The following is a 12,500-nucleotide window of genomic DNA, read 5'->3' as shown; positions in this document are numbered from 1 at the left end:
ATTAATTCTAATCTTAGAATTGTTCAAATAACTTCTTAACATCTCTTTCTTAGTGGGGCTATTTTTGTAACATAATTGTGAGCAGGTAGATATATGAAGGGTACATGTTGACAACCGCTCTTGTTAAGTTTACTCATTGTGTTTTCTATTTCACTAACCTGAAATGTTTATATTTACGACATTCAAGTTTTCTTTATATTTAACAAATCATTGAAGTTGTGTTACTTCTTCTTTCCTGTCCTTGGAGTTTCCCCTTTTTTAAAACTTATTTTTTTCAAATTTGTTATATTTCATTGACTGTGTGTATGTGGTGTGTTTGTTTGTCTGTGTATGTGTGTTTGTTTGTGTGCATGTGTGTGTTTGTTTGTGTGAATATTTGTATGTATGCGCATTTGTACGTGTGTGTATAGAGATATAACACTCAGAAATATGTATGTGTGTGCGTTTTTTGTTTATGTGTATAGTTGCGTGTACGTGTACCTGTACACGTGTGTGTATAAAGACATAACACTCGGAAATCATCTTAGCACCCAGCATGGAGACCGAAGAGGAAGGAAGGAAATAACCCCCTTACTTTTCCTCCTCAGATCCTTAAAGCAGAAGAAGCGACCTCCGGAGTCCTGGTTCAACATGCAGTTAGACGAGTGTGCGGCGGCAGGACACCCGGAGTGCAAACCTTCTCCTGGGGACAATATGACCCTACAGCTCACTTTCTTCTGTGGTCACCATCCCACTTGTCGGTGAGTTTTTATGCTTATTACCTTGAGATAAAGTATTGTCATGGTGAGATTAATTCAGGGATGTAGGTGGGTATTATATATTTTTTATTTATTTTTGGTTATCTATTATCATCATTATTACTACTACTACCACTATTATTATTATATATTACTTGTTTTGGATTCCTTCTTCTCATTTGTTTAAAGGGAACGAACTAGTTATTATTATCATGTATTACTTGTTTTGTATTTATTTGTTAGGGGAACGAGCTAGTAACTGTGTACTGTTGTTTTATTATATACAATGATATGACCCTTTGGTTTATACAATCATATAAACGTTATATTGCTTTCGACCGTGAGACAAATTGGTCATATAAACCATAGCATTATAACCAGGGCCAAACTATACATATTTCTAAACTAAGTAAGGGAATGACTGAACACTCTCTTCCACCATAATACTTTTCCTTCGCCTTATACCACGGACGCTAGTTGGCTTCTTCGGTCACTCTTAGAGGAATAACAGGAACACTGTACGGCTAGAGCATAAGATCACAGACAGCTAGACACAGGGAGAAAGTACGAATTCGTATGACTGCTTAAAACGCCTAAGCACAGTATGAGAGCATATGTTTTTATTGCGCTATTCAGTAACGGCACGATTGACCATTACTCAGATATAGTAGGTGTGAATGATATTTGGTTTATTGTTTAAAATGAATAGTCAGTCACTTAGGCTAATAAACATTTAAAGAAAAGCTGCGGAAATAGTAACGTTATGAGAGGTACAAACACATTAACGAAGGAATGTAGTTTTTAGGAACAAACAAGCAGAGAAAGATGAACAAAGGAACTGTTAAGGAAATACTAACACGGGAACTCGGGAACAAGCATATTGGAAGTGACAAGAAAAGAAAAAGAAAAGAAAGGAAAGAAGACGGACAAGGAACACCAAATCGTAAATATTGCAAGCCTTGTGCATAAACAAAGACGACCACTAACACAGGAGCAAACATTGGAGGCCTGACAAGAGAATGGAAACAGGGAGCGACATAAGAACATCTATATGGGAGTAGAGAAGGTAAACTTTCAACTACAAACGCATAAAATCATAATACAATCATATGCAATGCCTTAAAACACATCGAAAAGTATTCGCTGCCTCAAAGCTGCAGTAGAACTACAACGAGAGAGAAGCGGGGTGGAAACAAACATACAACGTCGATAGTACTGCCCAAACCCAAAGGATGTTTTAGAAGGTTTGTGTTATAAGACCATGGAACTTTCCTGGTACTGACTTAGCACCGTGATGACCAAGACCCTCCAGGGTGTAATTAAAAGAAAAGAAAAATCACCCAAGAACCACTGCAATTACCAACTATTGGAAAAGCCCAGGTCGCCTCTTTTAAAGAAGGTGGCTTGAAAGAACATATACTAACCTGGCGCTCCTTTTGACACTTCGGAGCGATATGGAGAGCACAGTTTCACAGTTTCAACGGACCAGACCTGTAGTGCGATACCTGCATTATATTTTCACTAGAGGCCATATAGCATTAAAAGCATAATGTTATACACTCCCCTTGACAAATACAATCCAACTCCTCAGTATTATCATTGATTCTCTAGAGTGCCCGGGGCTTAGATCGGTAGAATGTGAACCAGTGAGTCCTTTCCTTTTCCCCTTCCTCTCCCATCTACAGTGTTAATGCACGAGCAAGCATCTCCCTAAGAGTGAGAAGGGCTGCCACTACTGCGTTATTGAAATTCTCGGAGCAGCAGATTGGTGTCCTTTATACCAGAATCTTTAAATTCTTAGTTACCGTTAGGGCTAAGGCCGAGGCAAGGGTTGTAAAGTACTAGAATATATGCCATTGTAGGTTCTAACATTCTCTCTCTCTCTCTCTCTTTCTTTCTTTCTTTCTTTCTTTCTTTCTTTCTTTCTTTCTTTCTTTCTTTCTTTCTCTCTCTCTCTTTCTCTCTCTCTCTCACACACACACACATGCATATGTATGTGTTTGTTTTTTTGGTTTTGTTTGTTGTGTGTTTATGCCATATATCATTAATATATGTAATTCCATGTACCAGCAACTCGCATTTACCAATTCTCCAATATCGGTCTCTCAGATCTCATCAATGGAAGTTCTATGAATCAGGAATGTCATTAACTGCATTCTCCTTACCTACTTCTCCTAGTTTAAGCGAGACTGCTGGTGTTAATACGGTTTAGACATTAATCATCACGTATTTCATATTACCCAATCTTTGCATTATCATTTTTATTCATTTTTTTATGATTTCTGAGTTCATCGAAGTAGCGATGTTTGCATTTGAGGGTTGCATGTTTGTGTTTTATTTTTTTCTTGTTTCATTTGTTTTAGTTTATTTTCATTTTTATATGAAAAAGAAACGAAACCGTATCGATTATAAACAGTTTGGTGATTTTTTAAAATGCATTTATACTAATATATTGCACATACATATACGCTCTCTCCCTCTCCCTGTTTCTCTCTCTCTTTCTCTCCCTCCCTCCTTCTCTCTCTCTCTCTCTCTCTCTCTCTCTCTCTCTCTCTCTCTCTCTCTCTCTCTCTCTCTCTCTCTCTCCTTCTCTCTCTCTCTCTTACTCAAAATCTATAATTTTCTCTCTCTCTTAATTAAAATCTATAGATTTAATTCGCATTTTTCATTTTAATATTAGTCTACAAAACTCTCACTCTGTCTCGCTTATTCACTTATAATCTACTGTTTCTTTCTTTCTTTCTTTTTTGCGAATGATAAGCTTCATGCGAAGGTCTAGAAGGGGGAAACTTTTGTCTCAATCCTCATCTTCAGTCATATCTAACGGGTTATCTCGTCACGTCCTTATCTTCATGCAAGCCAAGTTTGGGTCACCTTGCGTGGGTCGGCAGATTGCAAAGCACGTGACAATATATCCTCATTTTTGGTAAATCCTGACTGATACGAGGACGGAATGGTACTAATCTTCTGTAATGGTGATAGTAATGATAATAATGCTAATGAGGCTAATTGTTATATTTTAAGTCAGTGATAGCAGGAACAAGAACAGCAGCAGGAATTATTTATGATCAAGATAATAATAATAGTAATGGTAATTATAATAATTAGGATAATAATAGTAGTAGGACTAATAGTGATATCAATAATGATAATTATAATCATACTATTAATGATAATAACAACAATAATAATGATATAAAAAATCAATAAATATTATAAAACTAACTGCAATAATAATAATGAAAATGATACTGAAAAAATATAACAATAAAAATAAACATAGGAAAACAAAACAGTAATAATGATAAAAAATGACGACAATAATGATAATAGAATAATAACAGTAATAATAATAATAAATATAATAAATATAAATGGCAATAATATAATACAAACAATGAAAATTATAACAATAATGAAAATAAATATTAATAGCAAAACAGCAACATTACTACTACTACTACTGCATGATATTAGGAAAATAACAACAATAATAATGCAAATAATAGTAGGTTAATAGTAATAACATTACTATCAATACTAAGAAAATAACGAGAACAGTTTTAACAAATCAAATAATAATGAAAATGATAATGGTACTACTACTTCTACTAGCAATATCAATAACAACAACAATTAAAAAATGATAACATAAAGATAAACGAATAGAATAACTTCTGTACAAAGAAAAAAACAAAAACACCTGACTGAAATCAGCAGTAACATCGAATAAAAACTAAAACATGATCAGACTCTAAAGCAATAACACGAAGAAACCAACACATGGCTAATGGACAGGAAGTTACCAATCTCATCAGGATACAAAGACTTTCTGAATTTGTACTTACTTCTCGGTTACGAATGGAAGAGGAAATTGTGGATAAATGATGATTATGACAATACATGCGATAATTTCAGAGAATGAAGAAGAGGAAAGATATAAAAAGGAGATAGGAAGGAAGAAGAAAGAGATGAGAGAAGAGATAAAATGGAAGAAAAGATAAAAAATAAGATTTGAAAATAAAAGAAAGATATAAAAAAGATTGGAAGGTTAGAGACCGATAAAGAAAGTAAAAAGGGAGAGAAAATAATATCGTAATATCAGAAAAATAAAAGAAATATATTTTAAAAATTGGTTAATTATGAAATGGTAGCAACAAGCCTTAAACCTAATGAAAAGCTTTAGAAATAGCAAAAAGTCTAATAAAACCGCAGAAAAAGAAATTACGTCATTGAGCATTAGTGTACTTTATCGTTGTTGCAATGGTCTGAATACCGTAAAGAACTGTATAGCATTGCAGTAAAAAAACAAAAACAAACAAAGGAAGATGTTCATATTTCTTTAAAATTGTGAAGTGAGATGTGTATACTGGGCGGTGGAGGGGTCTAACAATTGAGTGTGCAGGATTCTCAACGGAGCATGGAAAAAACAACAAAGAACGCTGAACAATGGATAAAGTCGATAATTGTTATCACTCCCCTCCTTAAAAAAATAAAAAAAATAAAATGAAAATAAATAAATAAATAAAAAACTCCCTCCTTAAAAAAATAATAAAATAAAAATAGATAAATAAATAAAAACAAATATAAATAGATATAGATATAGATAGATTGGTTGATGCAGAAACTAGGTGATAAGCATCTAGGTGAAAGTAAGAACAATGACAGAAATATTTTCTGAACACGTTTTAACACCGATTCAAATATATGCATATTTCGAGCACACTGCACTCGTTCCTCTCTGGCCTCTGGCAAAGGAGGAGGAGGAGGAAAAGGAGAAGGAGGGAGGGAGAAGGAGGGGGAGGAGAAGGAGGAGGAGGAGGGGGAAGGAGAAGGAGGAGGGGGAGGGGCGAGGAGGAGGAGGAGGAGGAGCGGGGGGGAGAAGGAGGAGGGGGGAGAAGAAGAAGAGGAGGGGGGAGGAGAAGGAGGAGGAGGGGGGAGAATGAGGAGGAGGGAGGGAGGGGAGGAGGAGGAGGAGCAGGAGGAGGGGGGAAGGAGAAGGAAGAGGAGGAGGAGGAGGGGGGGGCAGGGGGTTAAGTGGGGGCGAGGCGAGGCAAGAAAGAACTGTTATATATTCTATTGTTATCATTCTATTATTATTATCATCCTTATCATTAGTAGTAGTAGTAGTTGCAGTAGCACCATTATTATCAGCATCATTTAAACCAACTTACTATCAGAAATAGCCACAATTACTTGGGAATTGGAACATTTTAAAAGAAGCAACCCTGTTCACGAGAAGAAAGAAAAGATAATAAATGCGGCAATACACAATTGGGAACCACTCGACCTTGCAGCCACATTTATGACATCCTGTGTTGATATTTTATTGATATAATGCTTTGCCAAGACTGCGTTTAAGCCTTATCGTTCGACTTGTATTTTATTTCCATTTTGAAAAGAGCTTGATTTCTTAAAAAGAAAGAAAGAAAAAAAAACACCACTGGTAGTAGGTATTTTGAAAAGTGCTTGATTTCTTAAAAAAAAGAAAAAAAAATGAAAAGAAAAAAATAACAGCACTGGTAGGTATTATAATTCAACTGCTCAGGTGTTTGTCCAAGGTTATGACACTTCTTTACCGATTTTTAAAGCCATCTTTCGTACCATTACCAAAATTTTGCAAAAAGTTTGTTGCGAATGGAACATTTTCAAGATTTTAGGATTCTTGGGATATCCGGATTTCTTCAGATTTTCTTCAGGATTACCGGATTTTTTTTTCCGGATTTCCAAGCAGGGTATACGAGATTTCCGAAGCGAAATGCCCACACAAATCATCAACAGATTTGCTCCTATTCTTTAAAATAGAATTGAGCCTCACTAGATTTTTGTTATGTGCAACTGATGCTAATGATTAACACGTTTTATAATGTTCAGACCAAAGGGTAAATGTGCCTGGGAATCGCTATCACAGTATAATAAGGTATTTGATCGGATTTAGTGTAAAAGAAAACCAAAGAAAAGATATTTACATTTTTGTATATGTGTATACATAATATATTATATATTTATATTATTCACACACACACACACACATATATGTGTGTGTGTACACATACACACCCACACACACACACACACACACACACACACACACACACACACACACACACACACACATATATATATATATATATATATATATATATATATATATATATATATATATATATATATATATATATATACATACATACACATATATGTCTCTCTCTCTCTACACACACACACACACACACACACACACACACACACACACACACACACACACACACACACACACACACACACACACACACACATATATATATACAAACATCATCCAAAAGCCTGTAAGCAATAAAATTAATGTAATTTGTGCCATCTGTATTAGGCAAGGGCTGCCTGTTCTCTCCATAGCTTTTTTTTCTGGGATCAAATAACAAAGAAACGGTGAGTTTTCGAAATTAATAATTTGAGAAAGGTAAACAAGTGACTTGCAAACGATTTTAACGCATCTGCAAATTCAATTAATAAACTAAACCCTTCAAAAAAGGAAAAATATTATAAATGCATTAGAGACACGTGGAGAGAGAGAGAGAGAGAGAGAGAGAGAGAGAGAGAGAGAGAGAGAGAGAGAGAGAGAGAGAGAGAGAGAGAGAGAGAGAGAGAGAAAATAATAACGAGAATTGGTGAGGCTGGAAGAAATAGAGTTAGTATCCAAACCGGAAATTAAACTGACAAATCAATCATTCTAAATACCAGGCTGCATACCTGAGCGGAATAAAAGTGCAAAACAAAACTAGCAATGGCATAGTTTATAATGTAATGAAATATATAAATGTATGTAATAGAAAAACAAACAATTCTATGAAATAAGGTTCCCGTTGTTAGGAACACAAACACAAGTCGTTTGAAAATGGTCGTCAATTATATTCAGAAAAAAGAGAGTTTCGACCGTTAAAAAAAAAAAAACTAAAGAAATCGTTGTAAGAATAAAGACAAATTGGTAAACCTATAAAAAGATCAGCACCAAAATGGAAAAGACGAAGTTCAACAATAAAGTTTCAAGAATGAAAATTGTGGAAGTTGTTGCGAGGACCCCATTTCTCTATGCCAATGGTTCCCAGCGTCTTCTCTTCAGTGGACCTCGACCGATATATAAGTCTCTATGGCCACGTTCAGTGTCTGACATCTTTTCAGATTCAATTGTTGCTAATTAGGAATTGCGTAATGATACCAGTAGCTATAGGACAAGAACACTATATGGAAATATTCCAATTTATTGATATGTGAGAGAGAATTATCAATAAGTACTGTATATGCGACAAAACCAAGGAGTACCCGTAGTAATAGTAGTAGTAGTAATTATTGTAACTGTAGCAATAATTAATGGCATCTGCAGTATTTGAACTTTTTTCACTAACAATACTCTCAACCACGATGTCAATGATATCAATTGCTAAGTCATAACTTTCATATTGTTCTATAGTCTCACAAAAGGAGTTCTATGGCTTCTAGGTCAGGAACACCTGATATTCAATTAAAGTCGACTGATGACAGTCCTACTGCTCCTCCTCCTACTACTACTACTTCTACTACAGCTATTACTCTCGTCCTCCTCCTTCTCCTACTACTACTACAGTTACTACAGCTATTACTCTCCTCCTCCTCCTCCTGCCCCTCTCCTTCTTCTTCTTCTCCTCCTCCTCCTCCTCCCTCTCTTCCTCCTCCTCCCCCTAACTGGGCAAAGATCAAACTGCTTATCCTGCTGAAATAGAGAACCAAAGGAGTTGCGGTCTGCAGAGTGTGGTAAGACCTCACAACCTTTAGGACTGCAATGATTTTTAAATATAGATCCATCTTGATATTTTAATACCACAATGACCTTAACTGTTGATGTGGTATTTGATTTTAAGTAATCAATTAATCCTGAGGTCCTGAGTTTAAGAGGCAATGCATTTGGGGGTAAGGAGGTGCAGTCCCTTATCCACCCTTCTGTGTAACCCTCCTTCCCTTCCTCACTTTTGCGAGAAGTTTCTGTCAGGATAGTTGTGGTGGGGCTCAAATAGGTCAGACCAAGATCTCCATTTTAATGATTTTCAATTTCAAATGTGGTGGAAACTTTTCCTATTCTTTCGCACAGTTTCAGTGGAGTTCTTTGTACATTAGTTTCATTAAAAAAAATGTCTAATCTTTTTTTTATAAAATTTATTTCTGTCACAGGATTAGATGAGATTTTTTTTATGATATCGTCTGCAAGGTGTCATATAATCTATTAAAAATTACCTCTTTAAATGAAGCTAATAAAATCCACTGGTCAAGGTTAAACACTAGGACTGAAATCAACTCAATAAACATGATGATGCATTTAATAACAGTCCTTATTAATAGTATGCTTAGTCATATTCAACATTCAATATCAGGAATGATACACAATTTGTAAAATTCAATCTTCAGAAGTTAGTTACAAGAATTAGAATAAGTCAGTATAACACTGTAATGTACCAGACACCTGTTAGTTATTAATAACTTTCAGCATAAGACAGTGAATCACTGATTAACGAATAAATCCCATTATCCAATATACTAAATCTTATCAAATATGTTACATATATTTTTTTAGTGTTCCATTCACCGTACAAATATTTTCGAGGCAGATACAAGAACAATGTTAACAAAGTCACATACTTAGTTATATATACTTAAGACAAGGATTATCACAATAATGGATGTCCCTTGAAATAAGTGTTATGATTTTAATAAAAGATATAACACGCCACCAAATCCACTTGGAGCTAAATATGTCAAACTGTCCAAATTGATTAGTCCTGTGGAGGATTTGGCAGCGCTCGCCTGACCAACGGAACGCTTCTGAGTTTCACGTATGTTTTAACTGTGTCTATATGTTATTCACAGTTTAATGGAAAGATTCGCTGAGGGAGGATAAATTCAATCGAGTAACGTAATCATCTGATCTGATTAGATTCTAGATTCTGTAAAGGCAGAGTACAAGTTGTCTTACATTACAATTGGCCACCATATATGTGCGTAGGAGTGAAATATAGTTATTTCACCCTAAAGTAATTTTGTAGAATTCTGTAGTGATTCTGTCTATCATAGCGTATAGGAATATGTGATATGGATAGGACTGCATTGCAATGTGGGTGAGAATCAATAGATGGAATGATGTGGGTCTTACTTCTTCTACTACTACTACTACTACTACTACTACTACTACTACTACTACTACTACTACTACTACTACTACTACTACCAACGACCTTCGGCATGTTATTTCCCAGCACTGAATATCCGCTTGGACTTCCTTCTTATGTGCAAGCTGGTCCACTTGCTTTGCTACAGAAGAATTATTTAATATCTAATAAGGGATCCAGAATATGTAACATGACAGGTTATACTAAGGTCCAAATCGCCAGCTGACTATGACAAACAATCAATATGCAGGTGCTTATATTTCCTTAGGTGAGTTTTCGATTTTGTATGATTTCCAATTATTTAACAGCTTAAAACAAACTGAAATGTGTGAAAATTAATATTTTATCTCAGGTCGTTGATTATGCAAAATCAAAAGTTTTATCGTGGCAAAATAACCTAACCTAACCTAGCCGTTTTATTTCGATAGATAAAGATATGCCCAAAATGTCAATTTAAGTAAAACACAATATTTTGGGTCTTGCTCGTATAGGACATCCAACAAAAATGGGAGCATCTCTGTTATGGAGGCAGTTGGAGGGAAGTTACTGTTATTGTGGAATTTTCGCATAAAAAAATCCTAGTCAGTCATAAAGTCTAGACATCTCTCTGCAACCTGGCTGAAAAAAACACCTATTTTAGAAAATGTAAGTGGTCCCACTCCATAGTCAATGCTGACATTTTCCAATTAAATCTAACTTTACCAACCTAATGTTTCCCACTCTTGTCTCATTCAATACCAAACCATAGATTACCTTCGAAACAGTACACTGGCTGTTACTATGCAAAGCTCCGTGTGAGTAAAGGCCTCATGAGAGAATAAGAGTAAGAGTAAGAGCTTCGTGTGAGTAAACTTCGTCTGAGTAAAAGTTTCATGTGAGTAAAGGATTCATGAAAGAGTAAGAGTAAGAGCTTCGTGTGAGTAAACTTCGTCAGAGTAATAGTTTCGTGTGAGTAAAGGCTTCATGAGAGAGTAAGAGTAAGAGCTTCGTGTGAGTAAACTTCGTCTGAGTAAAGGCTCTGTTTAAGTAATGGCTTCGTGTGGTTCTCCTTCTGAAATGGACGAACCAACACGCACAAGAAATCAAGGAAAGGAAGAATAATCGTTTTGGGGTTTATGTTTTACTAGCAAGAAGGCAAGCACAACGAAATCTCAAAGGAAATATTGTATTTGATTATTGATATCCCACAGTTTCTTGGCTCGGAATCAAACCCTTGGCGGAAGTTGGGCGAGAGAGAGGGAGAGGGAGAGGGAGAGGGAGAGGGAGAGGGAGAGGGAGAGAGAGGGAGAGGGAGAGGGAGAGAGAGGGGAGGGGAGAGAGGGAGACAGAGACAGAGACAGAGACAGAGACAGACAGACAGACAGACAGACAGACAGACAGACAGACAGATAGATAGAGAGAAATGACCATAAATGAAGACAAAATGGAAGGGACCATTTAAAATTAACAAGATTAGGCAGGCTAAGACCGACAAGATTAGCACCAGTCCAGTGGCCGCGGTGGAAGGCATGTCAAAAATACCTGCTTTAGTAAATTATTGCGTTAGGAGATATATACAAGTATATAAATGAACAACACTGATAAATCGATAGACTGATAAACATAGATAACTAGACAGTACATACACAGATGTAGATATAGATATATGGACAGCAGTGGTAAAAAATTATATACTTTTCATACTAGCACACATGTACACTTGTTCACGTGGCATAAGGAAAATTGGTATCGACCGGTGGATTGCATGACTAGATTGCTTTAGTTCCCTTTATAATTTATTTAAAGGGATATAAAAGGAAGATAACCAGACCTGTAAACTGCGCACGTGCATGGCGTGCTTGTGTGCTTGTATCATTTTCATCTATACATTGTATAATAGAAAGGAGCACTATTACTATTATTACTAATTATGATAGTACAAAGACACTACTACTACTACTGTTATTACCACTAGTACTACCACTACCACCACCACCACTACTATCAGTCTCAATACCTTACTCGCATTCTTACTACTACAACTATTTATGATGATACCGAGACCTTACTCTTACTATTACTACCACTACTATCACCACCACCACCACCGCTACTATCACTACTACTACTACTTTTAATACGTTTCTGCTACTTTTTTTTGGCCTACTATTAATACTGTAATCACTGACGTCTCTGTTTCTGCTTGCGCTTAAGTTTTTCCATGACTCTTTTTCTCCAAATCGAAATATTCCCTGCCATCTATTACTCTAACTAGAACAGTAATGCTATGCCATACTCTACAGCCAATTCTATTAATATCCCTACTACTAGTACTACTATACTACTACTACTAAGAATAATATTACTCCTCCTACTACTACTACTATTACTTCTACTACTATTACTACTATTATTATTATTATTACTACTATTGCTATCACTATTACTAATACCACCACCACCCCTACTACTATTGCTAATATATTTTCGCTGCTACGGCTACTACAATTACAATTTATGCTACGATTCCTGTTAGTGGTAATATTACTAAGGCTAATAATAATCATACTGCTCCCAATAGTAAAAGTAC

General features: G+C 35.7%; 1 protein-coding gene across 1 annotated transcript in view; it reads left to right on the top strand.

Moving 5' to 3' along the window:
• The window catches only part of LOC113828076 (heparan sulfate 2-O-sulfotransferase 1), a 59,855-nt gene that overhangs the window by 32,917 nt on the left and 14,438 nt on the right, over positions 1-12,500 (top strand). The window contains exon 5 of the mRNA XM_027381017.2: positions 588-740. Within this exon, the coding sequence (XP_027236818.2) occupies positions 588-740 (153 nt within the window). The remainder of the gene's footprint in view (positions 1-587; positions 741-12,500) is intronic.

Source organism: Penaeus vannamei, chromosome 9 (assembly GCF_042767895.1).
Source record: "Penaeus vannamei isolate JL-2024 chromosome 9, ASM4276789v1, whole genome shotgun sequence".
Lineage (NCBI taxonomy): Eukaryota > Metazoa > Arthropoda > Malacostraca > Decapoda > Penaeidae > Penaeus > Penaeus vannamei.
This window is presented reverse-complemented; position numbering and strand designations above follow the sequence as displayed.